We start from the raw sequence: 21478 nt of genomic DNA, 5'->3' as shown, positions 1-21478 counted from the left end.
ATGTTTTATTGCAAAAAAAATTCAAGGCCGATTTTTCTCCCACTCCCCCCCGCCTGATCAATACATGTCGCGATGTTTTTTTCAAGTTCCGAAAGCACTTTTAAGATAAGATGAGTGCATATTCTCGTCACGCCTGTTTACTTCTAAATTATGTGATACACTTGTAATAAAACAAGCAGATAAACACAGGGGGAAATTGAATAACTGGGAGCGGTCCGATAGTAAGAGAATCCATGCTTGGGTAAATTCTAAATGTTACAGTGTGGGAGTCAATTCATTGAAAGTAATGGATTATTGAAAATGTCGATAGCGGCCAGTATGGCGTTAACCTTTCACTGTGGTTAACGTCTTGTCACCTTTCAATAGAAAAGTATGGAACGCCTGGACTGTCTTATGTTAAGATTGAATGATATACCTGGTTAAATGTCTTTCTGTTGAGTCCGAGATACAAAATGCTGGGTGGAAATCCTAATGTGCTCAGTTATTGAAGTGCTATGTTGTGTGCTGACTGTATTTTATTCAGTCAAGTCAATGTATTGTCGGGTGCATAAGTCGTTATGTTCAGTTCTTAAAACAAACAGGCATGTGGAAACACAATTATGTTGAGTTAAAAAGATATGTTGTAGGGTGTTACAGTTATTATGTTCGGTTATAATAATATGCTGTTTGGTGCTCTTCTCATCATGTTCAACCATGAAAATAAACAGTTGAGTGGTACTATCATTTTGTTTGGTTGAGGCAGTGTATTATTGGGTGATACTTTTATTATTTTCAGTTGCAATGACATGCTGTTGGGTGCTTTATTCCTTCTGTTCAGTCGTGAAATAGAACTGTTAAATGGTACAGTCATTGTCTAAAATGGTACTATCATTATCTTGTGTGCTGATTATATCTTCTTCAGTCAAGTCAATGTGTTGTTCGGTGCAAAGGTCGTTATGTTCAGTGGTTTTTTGGTACTATCATTATGTTCAGTTCAGATGATATACTGTTCGGTGCAGAGGTCATTATGTTCAATAGTGAACACAAACTGTTGTGTGATACAACCAATATGTTGGGTTCATTCGGATATTTTCGGGCAACAAGATGGGAGAGGTCACGTCGAGGCTAATGACCACTAAATTGCCAAAACAATTTTCTTCCCTATAAATATTATCGGGGGGCTTAAGAACGTTATTTTCATAAATTGGACTTTTAAATACCCTATGGGTATTTATTAGTTAATTCATGACTATACTATACTGTTACAGTCATAATGGGTACAGTATATATAAAACTTAAAATATGGGTAAGGGTAGCCTGTTAAAGTCACACGTGACCACCGTAAATAAAACTTAAAATTTATCTGTTTGGTAACCTATAAGAGTCACAAATGGACACAGCAAACGAAATTTAAAATATAAAACATCATATTCAAGTAAGGGAACCCTATTTGAGTCACACATGGCCACAGTATATGGAGCATATAAGTAAGGGTAGCCTATTAAAGTCACATATGGCCACAGCATATACGACTTAAAATGTATTTGTTGGTAACCCATTTGAGTCACACATAACCACAATAAATGGAACATAATATTTAAGTAAGGGAAACCTATTTGAGTCACACATGGCCACAGTATATGCATGGAACATTAGATATAAGTAAAGGTAGCGCAATAAAGTCACACATACCCACATTATGAAGAACATTCTATATAAGTAAGGGAAACCTAATTGAGTCACACTAGGCCAAAATATATGGAACATTATGTTTAAGTAAGGGAAACCTTTTTGAGTCACGCATAACTAAAGTATATGGAACATTATATATAAGTAAGGGTAGCCTAATAAAATTAGACTCAAATACATTTCCCTGACTTAAACATTATGTCTAATATATTGTGGCCATATGTGACTCAATTAGGTTTCACTTACTTATAAAGAATTTTCTTTATACTTTGGCCATGTTTGACTTTATTAGGCCACACTTACTTATATATAATGTTCCATTTACTGTGGTCATGTGTGTCTCAAATGGGGGTTCCATACTTATATTTAACGTTCTTTATACTGTGGCCATGTGTGACTCAAATAGGTAATTGTTTTGGCAATTTAGTGGTCATTAGCCTCGACGTGACCTATGGAAATTAGTTGCTCCCGCCCGCCATCTTGTTTGACGCGAAGAAATCCGAATGAACCCAACATTATTGTATGACCACTCAGCGCATTGTCAAATGACTTGTGCAACGAACAGTATATCATCTGAACTGAACATAATGACGGTATCACACCACAGTTTGTGTTCACTACTGAACATAATGACTTCAGCACCGAACAGAATATCATCTGAACTGAACATAATGACGGTTTCACACCACAGTTTGTGTTCACTACTGAACATAATGACCTCTGCACCAAACAGGACATCATCTGAGCAGAACATAATGACGGTATCACACCACAGTTTGTGTTCACTACTGACCATAATGACTTCAGCACCGAACAGAGTATCATCTGAATTGAACATAGTGACGGTATCACACCACATTTTGTGTTCACTACTGAACATAATGACCTCTGCACCAAACAGGATATCATCTGAACTGAACATAATGACGGTATCACACAACAGTTTGTGTTCACTACTGACCATAATGACTTCAGCACCGAACAGGATATCATCTGAACAGAACATAATGACGGTATCACACCACAGTTTGTGTTCACTACTGACCATAATGACTTCTGCACCGAACAGAATATCATCTGAACTGAACATAATGACGGTATCACACCACAGTTTGTGTTCACTACTGACCATAATGACTTCTGCACCGAACAGAATATCATCTGAACTGAACATAATGACGGTATCACACCACAGTTTGTGTTCACTACTGAACATAATGACCTCTGCACCAAACAGGATATCATCTGAACTGAACATAATGACGGTATCACACAACAGTTTGTGTTCACTACTGAACATAATGACTTCTGCACCGAACAGTATATTATCTGAACTGAACATAATGACTTCAGCACCGAACAGAATATCATCTGAACTGAACATAATGACGGTATCACACCACAGTTTGTGTTCACTACTGAACATAATGACTTCTGCACCGAACAGTATATTATCTGAACTGAACATAATGACTTCTGCACCGAACAGTATATCATCTGAACTGAACATAATGACCTCTGCACCGAACAGTATATCATCTGAACTGAACATAATGACTTCTGCACCGAACAGTATATCATCTGAACTGAACATAATAACGGTATCACACAACATTTTGTGTTCACTACTAAACAGAATGACCTCTGCACCGAACAGTACATCATCTGAACTGAACATAATGATAGTACTATTCAACAGTTCTATTTCACGACTGAACAGTCTGAATAAAGCACCCAACAGCATGTCATTTCAACTAAAAATGATAAAAGGATCACCCAATAATACACTGCCTCAGCCAAACGAAATGATAGTACCACTTAACAGTTTATTTTCATGGTTGAACATGATGAGAAGATACCCTACAACATATCTTTTTAACTCAACATAATTGTGTTACCACATGCCTGTTTGTTTTAAGAACTGAACATAACGACTTATGCACCCGACAATACATTGACTTGACTGAATAAAATACAGTCAGCACACAACATTACACTTCAATAACTGAGCGCATTTGGATTTCCACCAAGTATATTGGGATTTTGACCCAGCATATTGTATCTCGGACTCAACAGAATCACATTTAACCATGTATATCAGTCATTCTACACATAAGACAGTCCAGGCGTTCCATAGTAAAGAAAGTTTTATTGAAAAATTGTAGGATGTCTGACCCGATCATTTTAGTCAGTATCTCTTTAAGTACTTTTGGCCATTTTAAGGATAACAGCATTTCCCCATTTTTTGCACAGGCGTACGGCACATTTGCCATGTCAATAATGGTCAAATTATTATAAGATAATCACCCCTTGATCATCAAGAACAAAATTACTATCCAGCACCCGTTCACTATATAAAATATATTTTACGCCTGTACGCCTGTGATTTTTTGTTACATTATTACTAAAATATATTTTTAATTCTTCCAATTAAGTACGCATTTAAAATGTTGTTGCATCTATGTTAATTACACCCCATTCGTAAATACAAGTATACCCAAAAGAATGGAACATAAACAACAAAGCACGCGCGTCTTTCTGGTTTTATTTCTCTACGTTTTAAGTCATTTTAAAGACGCTAAATAGCAAAAAGCACTACAGTTACATAAACTGCCTAATTAGAAGCAGCGGATGCGTCAGAGAAAATATCTAAGTGCTTAAATATACGCTTATTTGTCCGTATTCAAATCAATATTACACTTATACATTATATCTATCATTATATGATAACAGACGTATGTAGTTCTGTAGTTTGCCGTAGTCCTATTACCCAATTTAGCCCTTTTTGACAAAGTTAAAAACCACATTATTATTTATAACAAGACAATTTGACGAATAGGTATTTCAATAAATAGCAAATGATTTTAGTATACTGTAAGGTTTGGAATAATATCAAGGAGAACATTCTGCGTCTGATTTGCATACACATATACTTCGTACATTACATGGATGATGTAATGTTGTGACTTTAAGAAGAGCCTTCATGACCTTTGATTTTGCATTATCTTTATTACCTTATTCAGTCCGTCACTCACTACATCTTAATAACAAACAACATCATCAAGTTCCAAAAACCATATAAGAACACTTGACTTATTTTCTTCCTCTGTGATTAGGGCTTGCGAAACTTAATGAAATATCGTTAGCATAAAGAAGAAAGATGTTTTATTTTGTTGTTGTTTCTTTTGTTGTATTTTTTTCTTTATTTTGGGGTGTGCGTGCGTGCGTGCGTGTGTCTGTTTTTTATTGTTGATGTTGTTTGATGTTATTTCTTCTTTGGTGTTTTTTGGGGGGGGAGTGGGTGTGTGTTTTATTGTGTGACTGTGTGTTGTTGTTTTTTGTTTTGTTTTTAACTTATCTGATCTGCCACATGCTATTGAACATAATAAATATTCTAGCTTTACTTAAATTAGTTATGCAATACACGGGTATTAATTATTGTTTTTTCATATGTATATGCACTTTATATTTTAGCATGTCCATATCTAACATTATGTCTCTACATTCTGTTAATGACCGTGAGGTCATCAACTATGCATCTATACATTGATAAAATACTAGTAATTGTATTATCCCTGAGACCCTGACTTATCAAAATTATTCTTCCAATATTTCGACAGTATGTCAGTGGGTCATATATCCACAATCATGGTACCTTTTAACCTTTTAACACTATGACACCGGCCCTTTTACTCAATATCTGTGGCCACAAGCATAGTTGTCGAACTTTCTAAGTCCAAACGTATAAGGAAAGTAAAACTATCATTTCACATAACGTATAAGCAAAAATTGCGTATTTAACATTTTCAATAGATCGCAAGAATCTTCACCTAAATAATTTCGATTCTAGGTTTCACTTCTTGGCAACGTCTACTACATTTCTGAAACAATGCTCCAATGCTCTATGAGAACAAGGTTGTTAACCTCGTTAATAATCGTTTACCATCAATCCATTAAAAATACAATGCAAACTACATAATCTACATAAATATTGTCCTGATTCTGAAATAGGTTGTTTTAATTGGGTCAATCACCTCTAATGCAAAACCTTTATGCTTTGTATATATATACACATAGGTAATAAATTCCACATCAGTGAACATTTGGAGTAAAGAACGAGTGACTAGGTCAAATACCGTATGGACAACCTTGAGACATCGCTTTATGATGAGCATGTCATTGACCAGAGCCGCCGAAGTTCACTGAACAGACGTCTGTCAAATCAATATCTGGACGTAAAAAGAAAAGAGAATTATGCCCTGACAATTAATACATCCAAGTGTTAGATATGTCTTTGTTGATTCCAGTCAGCGCAGAGAAAAGGACAATTAATTTACCTACGGGTTCAATGTTCGTATTATTATTATTATTATTTATTATTATTATTATTATTATTATTATTATTATTATTATTATTATTATTATTATAAACAATCAGTATATTTAAAAAATAAAGGTTCTTGGCCAAGGTACACCTGCTTTTACATGTAAAAATCGTTTCGGCTTTTTGTATTCGTGAAAAATGTTACCCGTCCGGATGAATTCGTTTGTTTTTTTGTTTTTGTTTTATTTTATTTTTTGTTTGTTTGTTTTTTGTTGTTATTCTTTTTTATTGTTGTTGTTTTTTGGGAGGGGATGATATTTTCATGTGCATGAATGAATGATAAGGTTTTCAACGTAATTGGTGATCTCGTTATACCAATTAATGGAACTTATAAGAACTGATGTTAGAAAATAAGCGAAAGCATGCGAGGAGCCCAGGTTGAGCTCGGATATTTGATCCCTTAGCTGGAGGCAGATACCCAACTTCTAAGCCAACAATACCCTTAAAAGTGGCAAAGTTGGTGTATATGATTAACAGATTTTTGTTGTTGTTGTTGTTGTCGATGGAACATTTCTCAAATGAAGGCTACCTTCATATAAGTATCTTGTTTGTTCGCACTGGTCACTCATAACCAGCCAAGTTCTTTCACCTCGTTTAATCTTCTATCGTTGGTTTGTTTGTTGTTGCTGCAGCTACTGCTGGTGTTGTTGTTGTTTCAACTGAATGAGTGATAGTTTTGTGTATATATATTTACTCATAAGATTGAATACAGTCATGTGTATGCATATATCAAACATGGTGTGACATAATGGAACACTATTCAAACTATTTGAATAATATTTATATGTACTATAAAATGGACTGATTATTTCAACAATATTTTCCATGTCCAAGGTCACCGTTCCAAATACAAACTTCCCATTAACGGAAGGTATACTACTTGCCGAGTTCACTAGCCTTAACTTAATTCATCATGGTGAAAGTTTATGTGTGATAAGACAAATTTAGATTTTGTGAAGTTTGTTTGTTACTAAAAACATAATAATTATTTCGAATCAATTTTGATCGATATCTTGTTTACAACATTTGTCGTTAAATTCATAAACATTACATTTATCCATGCGTGATTTGTTATTTATTTTAAGCTCACGGCCGCTAGCAAAGATACAGTCAAAGTCTTGGTACCAACACCTTGTGAAAGGTATTTAATGTACTTCAAAGCGGATTTAATTAATCATACGACGATATTTTAACGTCATTGTTTAAATACATCTTGTTTGCGTTGTATTTATTTCAGGACAAGGTCGTGCATGATTATATTGCTTGTTGATTTTATAACAGCTGATAAATCGTCTTTATATAATGAAGCCTTTAAAAGGTCTTTGTAAACGGTATAGCGATTAACATTAATCAAACAAATCTTGTTATTGTATAACAGAAATGAAAACATAACGGGAAGACATTGATGAGATTTATACAGTTTTTTTTTGTCTTCAGTCGTTGTCTTTTGTAACCAAAAATCCAGGCTTAACGTGTCGCCATCTAAATTTCTTCTTAACATATCGAATAGGACACACCAGAGTTTTGAAAAGGCGACGATGCTCCATTTTGTATAGCTTGCAATGAATATTTCACAGTCAAATATTTTCTCCTTGAATGCCATGATCTGACACAGGTTTGTGATAGTTTTTACCGAGTTCACTTTCAGAACTTTTGACTGAGTTCCTTCCAAGACATTGATCGGCTTTTAAAACAAATAAACCTGTATTGTAAAATTAAACTAACTCATTTTATAACTTTGTACTAACATTTTTTAGGTTAAAATAATCTTACTTTAACAATTATATTGTTCGCGCGGTATGGCCAGTTGTATGTCAATATGCCATTAAACCCAACCAGACAAAACCACCTTGCATTCTTAAGTGTTTAGAAAGTATAACATTTGGGCAGGAAAAGTAGTATAAATTGCGATTACAGTTGTACATAAAAATTTCAAAATTGTCGAATTTGTATGTAAACACCTTTTAAAAACCCTTTAAGAACCTTGTTCGAAATTCGTCCTTGGCATCGTTTAGGGGACATTCTGTATGAGGTCATGTCCAGTTTGGATCCAAGTTTGGAAGTTTCTGCGTACATCTCTACAATGTAGTGATAGATTTGCAAGGTCGCATGCGAGCAGAGAATATAAGAAAATGTCTGAAAAATTTCCTTTTTACAATCGTGCATAATATCTTGCATTTTCTTTTGTTTATAAAATAATAACTTTTGATGAAACATGTTGAGTTAGTTTAAGTGGTTAATCTTAGATCCATAAGAAAAAAGATCGGATTTAAAGAGGAAAACAAGGTCTGATTGTATTATTCATATTAATCAGTAGTTCGGAAATAAGACAATTGAGCCGCGTCACGACAAAACCAATATGATGTGTTTGCGACCAGCATGTATCCAGATCAGCCTGCGCCTCCGCGCAGTCTGATCAGGATCCATGCTGTTCGCTATCACTTTCTCTACTTGTTTTAGGGTATGTAAGCGAACAGCATGGATCCTGATCAGACTGCGCGGATGCGCAGGCTGGTCTGGATCCATGCTGGTCGCAAACCCATTATGTTGGTTTTGTCATGGAACGGCTCAACAATTATTCTCTTTGGGAACGTCTAATACAATCGGCAAATATCGACTGGACGAGTAATAGTGAAAAATAATCCAAACAGCTTTCTCGCCTAGTTTCGGCAACTTTGGTAACCCTATCTTCATGCCTGTAGATGCGCAGACTTTTTCTTTCCTAAAATATACATAAATGAGTTAAGAAATATGAAATTATTCACAACCAAAGCGCCATCTTTGCATGTTTGTAGCAAATAATGTCAGAACTTCATATCGTAACCAAATTGTAACGACTATGCATATTTTGCAGTCCGGAAGTTTTACTCGGATGCCCGCTTTCATGAACCAGAAATAATGCGGGAATGGGCGTCTTGGGGTCTTTTCACCACAAGTTGAGCTGGAATTCGTCACATGTCATTGTTTACCGTACCTTGACTTAAAATTTCCAACAAAACAAAAAATCAAAAAATTAAAATACCGCAACGACAAAAATGTCAACACAAATACCACAACAGCATAAAACCAAAGTGAAGGATTAGACAACAGTTTTATATAACGAGTTTTAACTAGAAAATAATTGAACCCGTTTTTAATGTTTATTTTGGAGGGAATCGAATATAAGAGAAAAATCACAGGTGGAATTTTTAATGCCTGCAAAAAGACTAATATTTACAATAATGACATGGTTATTTTATGTTTTTATTCAGATGAAATAATTATGCTACATTTTAACGCATATGCGTAGGAAGCAGACGATAGTGAACTTGACATGAATTTGTGGTTTTCATATACCATTTTGCCGCAAGATTGTTCAGCATTTACAAGATGACATTAAGCGATAATGGGTTTGCGACCAGCATGGATCCAGACCAGCCTGCGCATCCGCGCAGTCTGATCAGGATCCATGCTGTTCGCTATCACTTTCTCTACTTGTTTTAGGGTATGTAAGCGAACAGCATGGATCCTGATCAGACTGCGCGGATGCGCAGGCTGGTCTGGATCCATGCTGGTCGCAAACCCATTATGTTGGTTTTGTCATGGAACGGCTCAACAATTATTCTCTTTGGGACCGTCTAATACAATCGGCAAATACCGACTTGACGAGTAATAATAGCGTACAAAAAATTGAAACCGCTCTCGCCTTCTTTCGGCAATTTTGGTAAACCTATCTTCACGCCTGTAGAAGAGCAAACATTTTCTTTCCTTAAATATACATAAATGAGTTAAGAAATATGAAATTATTCACAAATAACGCGCAATCTTTTCATATTTGTAGCAAATAATGTCAGAACTTCATATCGTACCCAAATTGTAACGACTATGCTAACCATTTCTGCATATTTTGCATTATTTGCATTTTTAGATTGATTAATTTGAATTGTAAGTGCATTTGGTTAATGTTAAGTCTCTTAATTTGTACAATGGAAGCATTTTAAGAATTCATACTAGTTTGAATAATCTTTATAGCTGTTACAAAAACATTCCAACTCGACAGCTTGCTGCTACATGTTACTATAGAAACAATCAAACGCGCCATATGTCATCTCTTTATACATAAAATATGTTATTGCATATCGTGGCGGTGTTAGGAAACAAGAGACATTACTGTGTCAATTTCGCGCAGAAAGATTTGAGAAATAATCAAATAAAGTTATTTTCGAATTCGTGTTTTTGTGAGACCAAAATGTCCCTTTCTCTTATTACAGTTCAACCCTTGTATAAGACGTCAAGCTGCACTGCTTCCCTGCAATCGTCTGTTCATCACTTACAAAGAAATGGACAGTTGCTTTTTGTGGCAGGATAAAATTATTTACGCGTCAGAATAGCCAACAAAAAGTCCGCCGTCCATTGAATTTGCCGCTGAATGTTCGATCCCGTTTGGTAATGATCCTATCAATGTAGCTTAACAGAAGTCCGGAAGTTTTACTCGGATGCCCGCTTTCATGAACCAGAAATAATGCGGGAATGGGCGTCTTGGGGTCTTTTCACCACAAGTTGAGCTGGAATTCGTCACATGTCATTGTTTACAGTACCTTGACTTAAAATTTCCAACAAAACAAAAAATCAAAACATTAAAATACCGCCACAAAAACAAAACAAAAAACAACAACGACAAAAATACAATACACAACAACAGCAAGAAACCAAAGTGAAGGTTTATACAAACTATAACGAGTTTTAACTAGAAAATAATTGAACGCGTTTTTAAATCGTTATTTTGGAGGGAATCGAATATAAGAGAAAAACACAGGTGGAATTTTAGTGCCTGCATAAAAACTAATATTTATAATAATTACATGGTTATTTTATGTTTTTTATTTCAGATGAAATAATTATGCTACATTTTAACGCAGATGCGTAGGAAGCAGACGATAGTGAACTTGACATTTGTTCGGAATGAATTTGTGGTTTTCATATACCATTTTGCCGCAAGATTGTTCTGCATTAACAATGTGACATTAAGCGACACGTGAGGATTGAGGGCGGACACTCAAAATAGAAACATCAATGGATATCGGTTACAAGAGAGCAATTCATTTCGTTGATAGAATATGATATATGTAGACAATATATAGAAAACAAGTTATAAATAGCTATTATACATGAAAAATGTTTCATACATATGAAAGACGATGTTGAACGAACTTGTCAACAAGCATGTACGCAATATAGTCACCAAGAAGACACGCCTTTACATAAAACAACATTATTCGTTTTAAGATGTAAAACTTAAGATACGGTATTAACTGAAAACTATACTTAATTTGAAGAATGACAATGGTAAAGTCTTTTTAAAAATACAACTTTTACAACCGTATGTTTACCATTTTTAACGGAATAAGGGCTATTCGGACATGTTATATGTTAAGTATTAATAGCTAAGTTTAATTATGTGATCATTTAGTTCGATTGCGAAACAAGTTCTTGCAACATATATTAATCAGTTTCGAGTGCGTTTCGTGGAACTCTGGTGTCAGGATGAGGAAACATGGTCGTGGCCCAAATAGGGCTCGAACCCTTGATTGTTCGGTTGATATGCAAACACGTTAACCACTAGGCCACCGCTAACTAGTATCTTATATTAGATTTAATCACTTGCTCAGTTGCAAACTTGACAACATTTTAAATCATCAGACTAAATTCTAAATTTGGTAAAAATATCTTTTGGCAAAAATGCATGGAGGTTTTAATTAGAGGTTTTAATACAAAGACGGTCTTTCCAAACACGTTTGACTGTAATGTACTGTAAAGCTGTATCCATCTTTTAAGAAATACATTTTAAAAAAATGAAAGTTGTAAGTTTATTTCATTTCCATATTCTCTTCCTTTATAATTAAATATATCTTCTGTAGAAAATATTTACGTTTGTTTGACTTTTTTATTGTTCAATTTTCTCTATTATAAATATATGACATCATTTAGCAAAAGCTACGTACATTCATAACCACAATAACATACATTGTGATTTGACTAGTGAAATAATTATTATCCTTTTTCGTTATCAGCAGTTAACAAAAGAGAACATGTACATATTTACTGTTACTTAATGGAACAATTGGCAAATTTATGTCGTGTAAAATGGTGATATTAAAGTAAGCACTTATGCTCTTAAAAACCTACTTTTGACAATAATTATTCAGAAATCACCACAAATAACGATGTATTTAAATAAGTATTTCTAGAACTTGTTCATTCCAACTCCAACAAAAAACATTGGCACATTGAAGTCAAATAACGTGATATTCGTAACTATAGAACTGACATAAACTGATGAGAGCGTGCTTTTACCACTTATTTTTCATTCTTTATGTATTAATAGGGCACAATTATTTCAATTTTAAGATCAAGTTACGTAAACCGATATGATTATGTGACTTCTTACAATATTTAGAAACATCTTTTAGATCTATAAGGCATTTTCTTCTTCTAGAAAGAACCATTTTATTTAAAATTAAAAGTATTATTTCTGTGCGTGCGTGCGTGAGTTGCGTTTCCATGAAAATACCATGTCTGGAACATCTATAAAAGACCTGCATTTTCATAATTATACATATACAATGTATGATAGTTTTATATAACTCTATGTATCCTATTGTTATTGTATCAAATGTTTTTTGAAACAGTTATCAAACAATTGTTTACTTATTGTAGTAAAATAGTCTTCGCTGCCAGAGATAATATAATATCAAAACATATTTGTCTAAGCTACACTCCGTGTTTTTGTTTATTTCAAATCACATGATGCCAAAGTCATGTGACAGGCCTACGAGTTACGCGTAGTTTTTAACCAGGTTACCTACCTAGTACCGACCGATATTGTACAGGCACTGTACGAATTATCAAAATCATGCACTTTATAGTGTAATTGTTACTGTAATTGTTGCTATCAAGTGTTCCTGATTGTTAACATTAATTGCGTTCAAAGTGCACTTTGAGAATGTACATTAAGGCTAAATCATATGTTTATTTTCTGTCCAAAGAACTAACGCCAACGTACTGAAATGTAACCCTGCCCGATCTAATTTAGAACACATTGAAAACTGCAGTGCATAAATTAGGTCAGGAATTGCATCAGATTACGTCAATTGAAGGAATGATAATACTGGCAGAAAAAGAAGTAACATGAAATCTGTACGTTATAAGAATTCGCTACTTTAAATTTCAAACTCCTATAGTTGATTAAGAATTGAAAATTAATGTTATACGTATTGAATTAGCTGTCAAAACATCTCAAATATGAAGCATTTAAGGAGCATTTATGAAATGTTTCTTTTACTAAAAACATGTGTAAATAATCTGAAACGCAATTGCAACGAATGTTGTCTTTTTTTTCTTTTATTTATATACATGATGTATTAATCTCTTAAATCACCAACTTCTATACATTTAACTACCTTTAAAATCTTCTGAATATGATAAGTTGTCGTTTGAACCTGTCTTTTTATTTTTGTTGAGGACATTACATGTATGAAATTAATAGCAAGCATTTAGGTTAGACCAAGCCGACGCAAATTGTTGTACCATATAAAGCCAATAAGTCTCCATTGATTTAAAGCGCATGCCTCAAAATGTGCCAAAATATTGCAAGAAAATCAAACTTGAGAAAATTGTACAAATATTTGTTAAAGAAAGGAAAAAGATTTAAAATGGAGTAATAATTCGCTTGTTGTGTTAGATTAATGACTGATTTTGACGTTTTTATCAACATTTTTATACTGCGTGACTTACGCATTAAGGGCTATTTTTGCATATTTTGCCCTCATCTTGGTAAATCACGTAGATTGTAAGTGCCGTTTGCAATGTGTTAGTTTCTTTCTTTGTTCACTTCATAATATTTTAAACAATTTATTTTCAATTTTTTTATGAAAATTTGTATTATTCTGGAGTAAGCTGCTTTAAAAATGTATGTGGCTACGTGATCATGTGTATACATACATGTCACAAAGACAAACAGCTACCTGGTACATCCTGTGTCTAAAACGACGTGTATGACGTTTAACATTGTAAGCAAATGTCAAGGTCACAAACAATATGTTACACTATATATATTGACGGAATTTATATTAAGCTATTTCTTTTATCTTTCTACCCACCTTATCAGAACTTACAGCAGCTGTTGCCTCTTGTAAAGTTCAACCCAAACTGCCTTCGTCATCATAAATCAAGAAAAAGACAATATTACATGTATGTTCAATTTCGTGTTTTTTTCCCTCAAAACATTTAAGTTGCTTTAATTTCATTTCTTTTAATATGATGGTATAATGCCAGTTTTGCTTAAAGTTTTTAACCCCCGAGGTTAGCCAAAATCATCTTTCCTGTTTCCGCGCCATGTGACCTAAATTGTTTTGGTGCGCCGTAAAACCAAACAAAACTAAGCAAAATCATTCCAGTTATTTATAATCACTGTCTGTATTGTTGGTATAAATATCTTTTGTTCTGTGTTATGAAATGAATAATTTGTCTTAGCCCTTAACATATACTTATATTGTTTAACAGAAATAGGTTTTCTCAAACGTACCCTGTAACCAAAAGCGAAAGTCACGTGTGTTAAGTTGAAGTAATTGTATTTTCAATCTCTCTAGGGAAATATTTTCATTTTTTACATGATGATTATAATGTACATTATAGGCATGCAACTTTTATAAATTATAAGATTTAAGGAGCGGGTTTATCAATAATAGAATTTTCATACTTGAAAAGAAACGTGCAATTTATTATATCCGTGTATAGACGATCGACTTCAGACGACTTAATTCCATGTAATATCAAGTGAATTGCCAACCCTACCCCCGCCCCCCCCCCCCCCCCGACACCTCCACGTTATAACAGTGACTTTCACTTTGCACTGCAGGTTGTGGGGGTACCAATCTTGACTGGTTGTAAAAATCAGCTCATTTCTCCCACTCTGCCCAGAAGTGCATACTGTTTTAATGTTGTGTTTAAGATGTTGCCTACATTACATAAAATTTTAATTTTCCCAAAACATATCATTTAACAGATTGGGCGATTGATAGACTAAATATATTACTTTGTAATATTAAATAGTTTCGGTTTCATAGTCTATACCAAACATTCTTTTAACTGCGCAAGGATATAGTTTCAATTCGTAGAACAATTACTGTACAAATAATTTCAACTGTCTTATCTGATATAAAAAAAAAAGCCCGAATGCATGATCGTTGTAGTGGATGCATGTTTAAGTGTTTTAAATATTTATTATACAGGGATGTAAATCATTTGTAGATAATTATGCAAAACAAGGCGCAGGATCGCAAACAATGCGGAACTCAAACACGTTAAGTGATTTATTTTATCCGGGTCACATATTGTTCATTGTTTATATGCTGACTGGCACAAAGATTGTAATTGGCATTATGTATTTTGCATAAATAATTCAACAGTTTAACAGTAGATCTAATTCTCAATGGTTTTAAAGTTAAACAAAAAATCCGAATAATTGCCTCAAATTCTTTTGGTTTCCTAGACAGCATCATAAACATAAATTATTTCAAAACGAATTGTGCCAAATGTGATGCAGACGGTGGAAACTTCCATCACATTGATGAATGTATTGACAAATAATTTGTGTGCAAAATTTCATATCATTAGCCCCTAACGTTTCTCCAAAATAATCACTGTCACTACACAAAAATGATTCAAAAATAGAGAACCGTTTATATTGCGTTTAACTATAATTTTGCTTAAAATTGTACAAAAATGGATAGTCATTTTAATGCTGATTATACATTTTTATCTTTTTTCCCATAGTGTCCGTTTAAAGTGCTATGTTCTATGTAAGAGCTTAGACTTGTAAGTTTTAAGACTTTTTTAGACTTCAGTGGCGTTCCTTTAAACTAAGCTTTGGATTGTTCATGAATAGATCATTCAGTCATTAATGAAAATGCAATGGTATTAACCCAATGATCAACTATCTTAATACATGTAATACATGTATATAAAATGCCTTATCGACACTTCTCGTCATATATTCTTATGAAACTGTAATAATAACGCAGTAATACATGTTTTTTCAGGAAAACAAAAGTCAAGTATTCTTGAAACATTGCACTTTGCAATACTCTAGAAAAAAGATAAGTTTGTCAAGTGTTGTTTTACAATATTTAACATTTAATTGGTGCTCATTTAGTCAATGACTCTTGTCCCTTTACAGTAAGTGCCGTGTTCCTGACAGGGAATATAATTTTATTTTTTATTTTTCATAAACGCGTTCATAGACCGAAACCGTTGTCTATCCATTTACGCGGAATGTGTGCCCATGCTAGCTAATTTTAAATTAGGCTTATGCAACGTGTTAAAACTGTTTTATTTGTACCATTTATTTAAAAAGAATTGCATTCTCGCTTTTGATTTTTTGTCGAAATCAAATTTTGAACTGGTATATTACGTTTCCATATGTTATTTAATATAAACAAAATGTTACTGACCGTCATTTTCATCCACACATATTTGATCAATAAAGTTAAATATGACACATAAAAATAACACTCATATGGAAATTATTGTAACGTCGGCATAATAATATACCACAAACAACGCCCTAAAGCTACTTGGAAGATTATATATAATTAACTATTACCAATGTCATATATATTACCTTGGTATCGAAAATGTTACCAAACGAACGCTTCTAAAATACTAGTAGACCGAAGTTCCACTAAAATCCAACTATGCAATATTAGAAAAAGCACAGGTTTTTTTGTTGTTTTTTTGTATATTTGTATATAAACACTATTGTTGCATCACTGTCATACATGGCAAAGGTGTTTGTTATGATAAACCTATTTACATCTGTGTATAAAATACGGTAGCGCTTTGAAGTAACAGTTACGACGTTACTTTGTACTATTTAGTATTAGATAATAGTAATCCATTTGCAATACTCACATGCCCTAACATAATTATAGTCATAAATGAATATTTATACAGTTTGTTTTCCAAACCGACATGTATTATCTATATGGCCTTTATTTTACAAGCGTTGCCTTGGTCCAAGTCTATATGACCTTTATTTAACAGCGTTGCCTTGGTCCAAGTTTGGTCAGTTTTGTCTAGGGAACTTAACAAAACATGCACGATATATCCAGTTTGTTCTAAAGCGTTAATTGGAATGACCCAATTGCTAGAGTTTTTTGTTAACATGAAGTTCATTTTGATTTTCTGTTTCTACGACGATCCGTTATGAATTTGAAATAAAATAGGTTATCTTACAGATTTACACATTGCCGACCGGATTTTCAATTCACCCTGTAAATAAGTTAAAATCGGTACAAGTTATAAAATATAACGACATCCTTGTTTAAAGTTAATATGTAGCACACTGTCTATAAATAGAATTAAATTAAACAAAATGTTATGAATCTAATACGTGCGCGTCAAAGTATTGTTTATTGCATTTTTGCACTTTAAACAGTCCTTTTCAACATTTAACTGTGACCATATCAAACTTTTTCTTGCTTTTCTTTCTGGAAACATAAAACTTAAATCTAAATATAATCGTTGCTAGTGTTATAAATTTATGAACAACCACAGCCGTACGGCACATTTGCGTGTCAATAATGTTCAACTTATCATAAAATAATCACCCCTTGATTATCAAGAACAAAATTACTATCCAGCAACCGTTTACTATATAAAATATATGTACTTAGTATTATTATATGATAATTTGACCATTATTAGCATGGCAAATGTGCGAACAACAATACAATTTACTTTAACTTATGCAAGTATTAGATCACCGTTATTCATCGCACTCGCTAACCTGCAGAAAGTCATGGTAATATATGTAGATCTACGCATCTGTTAAAACTAACTTACAGCTTTTAACCGACATTTATAACCGAGATATATATATATATTTGTAATTTTACTACCCTAACTAAGCATAGGTCAGGGCATTTGCCAATAGATTTCTTTTCACTAGTGAGTGTTTCCCGGTATTGTATTATGACCATATATTTGTCCTCCCATGACCCTTTTATTTCGGTCATCATGTATATAATCCTTATGCAAACAGTTTATGTCTTTTTCCTTCTCCACGAACAATTGTATGTTGTAGTATGAAGTAAAACACCTTAGAAATAGTATTATTTCCTAACGTAAACTTTAAAAAAAAAATTAAATCCAAAGAGTCTTTGGATATTGTTTATGGTATTGGTCCCCAGTAGTTTACAACTTAAAATAAAATAAAACAAATAATATATATAGTTTGAATAACACCTTTACTTTCAACAATATAATGCATTTACAAAACAACATGCAAAAAAGAAAAAAAGAAAAAGGCGTACAACAAGACAGTGAAATACAATTTCAGAACAGTTAATATTGTTACGATAGTAATTTTATTTCCCTTGCCACGTTTAAAAGGTGAAGGTTTTGCTCATAGCCAGCTGGTTCCATAAAAAACCTTTTTGCACTTTTAAAATTTTATGTACAGTCAAGGGAAAATCGCCCCCACCGCTTTTTTTAACCACGTCAATTTCTCACATAGTTCATAATCCCCCCTTGAAATTATCAAATCAAATGGTTCCTTTATTTTTTCTTTTCCTTTTTTTTTATTTCATTTAATAAACAGATTTTTATAAAAATTTTTATTTTTTCATATATTTGCAAGAACGTAAGTGCTTGTTCCAAATGAAAAGTTTTTTGAGAAAAAGTCTGTGTTCACTGGTTTGCTCACCAAAAAAAAGCGTTTTTCCGTGATTTCGTTTTATATAAATTGTTTCTTTCCTTCAGTTTCGCATCAACCTACACTTTAATGTGAAAAGACCAATGATAATTATTGACATTTGATGTCCGGTTTCAGGCGGCCAGTGCCAATTGTCTAGACCGGTTTTCGCCTGATGTCGGTCTGGTTCATTTTTGTACATATTTGCATCCATGGTTTTATAAGATGGGTTTTGGTTGCCCTGAAATTACAGAAAAGAAACAAATATAAAAGTCGTTGTTCTATAAACAGTAATGGCATAAACTATAAACAGTAATGGCATAAGTTTAAAAACCCAAACAACACATCACAAGTAACATTATGACTTACACTTTCACCTAAATCAATAGTAAATGAGTCATGAAGCTTATTCAAAAAGCATTTTTTTTTTTTAAAAAACAAGCAACAATTTAAGTAACAAAAGATGAAAATCTGCTTACCATTTCAATACATATATTTCGACTGTATTTCATCCGCTGTTATCCTTATACTCATTTTGGTTGGCTTCAACTTCTTCTTGAAATGATTTACTTGTTACAAGAGCACAGTCAATGCCATTCGTGTCTATAGTCTTATTTCTATGAATACACATACTATTAAAGTCATTAATCTCTATGATTTTGATGTCATTTTCTAAACAATATGCCTCAATGAGTTTATGTTGTATGTGCGTCGATATGTTTCTGCTTGGTCCACTTGGTAAGATGCACAACTTCACGATATCTGAACATCTGAAAATGTAAATTGATTCGAATGTGAAAAATATAAGTAAAATAAAACATATAATTGATACAAATGATTCCACTTGCTTACCAAATATAAAAAAAATACTGTTACTGATTTTTGTTACTTGGAAAGTGTCTAAAACATTTACAAAAATGAATAGCATATTAAATGCATACATTAAAAGATCTATAGGATCTGTAAAATTATACAATTTCTAGTTGTTTGTGTTATACTTACAATTCAAGAACGTGCGCTGCTTCGAATACTCCTTTCACAAGACGCCCTTCTTTATTCGCAATATAGATCAAATCTTGAAAAGTTTCTGTACATTCATCCCCAGACCTAAATAGAAATAAAACAAAACATTAAATAAAATGTATATACAAGTAAAAATTTATTACAATTCACATTTTATTTTTGCAAAATATATACATTGTAATTGTTAAATGTTTATATTAACTGTGAACTGTTCAATAGCATAACATGTTTTATTACGTTAATCAATTACATGTAGTATTATTACATGTTTTAATTTCTTTAGTAAATTAGATACAAAATTACATAAGATTACATCATTTCAAAAAGATTCAAATTAAATTTTCTAATATACTTACATATCTGTATCGGAATCCACTGATATATTTCTTCTGTAATCTTTCATTGTAATAATTTTATCCATAAATTTCCTTTTCACAACAATATGTGCAGTAGATCACTATATACCAGTATTTATAATCCGAAATACAACGATGTGTCTTGTTCAGTAGCTGTACTAACTTTAACCGATATCAGTATGAACGGAGCATTTACATGCCTTTCCAACTGGTTAACAATCACATGCTTTAGTTCGTTTAATTCCGCATGTTTTACGGAGAGCTGTTTTCGTAACAGTTTCTATGGAGACATCGTACTCAGTCTGTAACGCCTACTTAACGTTTAGATAAAAGTTATGAGAGAAAGAATTGTATTTTTCCATTTGACTGGCTGGTTTTAAAAGTGCTTGTTTTCTTCAAATTAGCTACGAGTATAAATTTAGCATAAAAATACCAAATACGGTGAAATTCCATGCAAAAAAGTTGTGTAACAAACATAAAAACAAAGCTAAATGATGCAAGTAAATTCAGTCCTGAACAATGATTGTTTGTAAAACGATCTTCTATTAAAAGAAAATAAGATTGGACCTTTTACTTTACTACAGGGTAATGTTTATTGAGCTATTTGAGCTGTCAGATTATTAATTAATGTTTTTCTTAAGTCTTACCCTCTCACCAGTGCTTATGTAAAAAAACATCCTTAAAAAGTCACAAAGTATACAAAGTTCTCAAAAATGTTAGATATTTCATATTTTGCATGAACATTATATGCGGTAACAAAATGCAATGTCATTCAAAACTATGGAAAAATTTCAACGATCTATGGGGGCCAATAACCAGTCCTGTTCATTAGCATGTCATTGCTTAACATTGACATTGTTGAGGCTGCTTTTCAAAACAAATAGTATAACATAACATTCATAAGAGACTAGAACAGATTAGAGTATAACAACAGAAAGAAACTAGTAAGTTAGTTAAAGTCTTAAGCATATAGTTTATGTCAAAATGCATTTATAAAATTTTTAAAAAAATTTTAAAACGTTAAACAAAAGATTAAAATGATTATTGCGAGTTCTGGGAGTACTTATTAAAAAACGAAAATGCACTATATGTTATTTAAAGTATCATTTTAGTTTAAAAAACCCTTTTTTCCTCTGTTGCAAGTTAAGGTAGAAAAATTTGTCTTTTTAAATAAATACTACTGTTCATTGCATTTTAAGATACATCTGCCTAAAAGTTGAACATTTGTTGATTTTTCAATCTGTTGAAACGGACAACATTTGCATATTAGTATCTATATTTTTACGTATTTTCTCTATCTGACAACTTTATACA

The 21478-nt window shown here is 32.8% G+C and overlaps 1 protein-coding gene across 1 annotated transcript; it reads right to left on the bottom strand.

Moving 5' to 3' along the window:
• Positions 1 to 18907: 18907 nt before the first annotated feature.
• On the bottom strand, positions 18908 to 20377 carry LOC132752657 (growth arrest and DNA damage-inducible protein GADD45 gamma-like). The gene is made up of 4 exons (XM_060743014.1): positions 20165 to 20377; positions 19788 to 19892; positions 19265 to 19555; positions 18908 to 19026 (listed from the first exon to the last, which is right to left on the bottom strand). Exons 1-3 carry the CDS (start codon positions 20227 to 20229, stop codon positions 19294 to 19296), a joined length of 432 nt encoding a protein of 143 aa, XP_060598997.1. The 5' UTR covers positions 20230 to 20377; the 3' UTR covers positions 18908 to 19026; positions 19265 to 19293.
• Positions 20378 to 21478: the final 1101 nt, after the last annotated feature.

This window comes from Ruditapes philippinarum, unplaced genomic scaffold (assembly GCF_026571515.1).
Source record: "Ruditapes philippinarum isolate M1 unplaced genomic scaffold, ASM2657151v2 ctg1200_1_1_1_1, whole genome shotgun sequence".
Lineage (NCBI taxonomy): Eukaryota > Metazoa > Mollusca > Bivalvia > Venerida > Veneridae > Ruditapes > Ruditapes philippinarum.
This window is presented reverse-complemented; position numbering and strand designations above follow the sequence as displayed.

Excerpts from the sequence above, each read along its gene's own strand:
- LOC132752657 (XM_060743014.1), bottom strand. The coding sequence starts at position 20,229 with ATGGATAAAATTATTACAATGAAAGATTACAGAAGAAATATATCAGTG. Across the intron at positions 19,893-20,164 it reads GTGGATTCCGATACAGATAT|GTCTGGGGATGAATGTACAG; the intron begins GTAAGTATATTA and ends ATTTCTATTTAG. Across the intron at positions 19,556-19,787 it reads GCAGCGCACGTTCTTGAATT|ATGTTCAGATATCGTGAAGT; the intron begins GTAAGTATAACA and ends TTACATTTTCAG.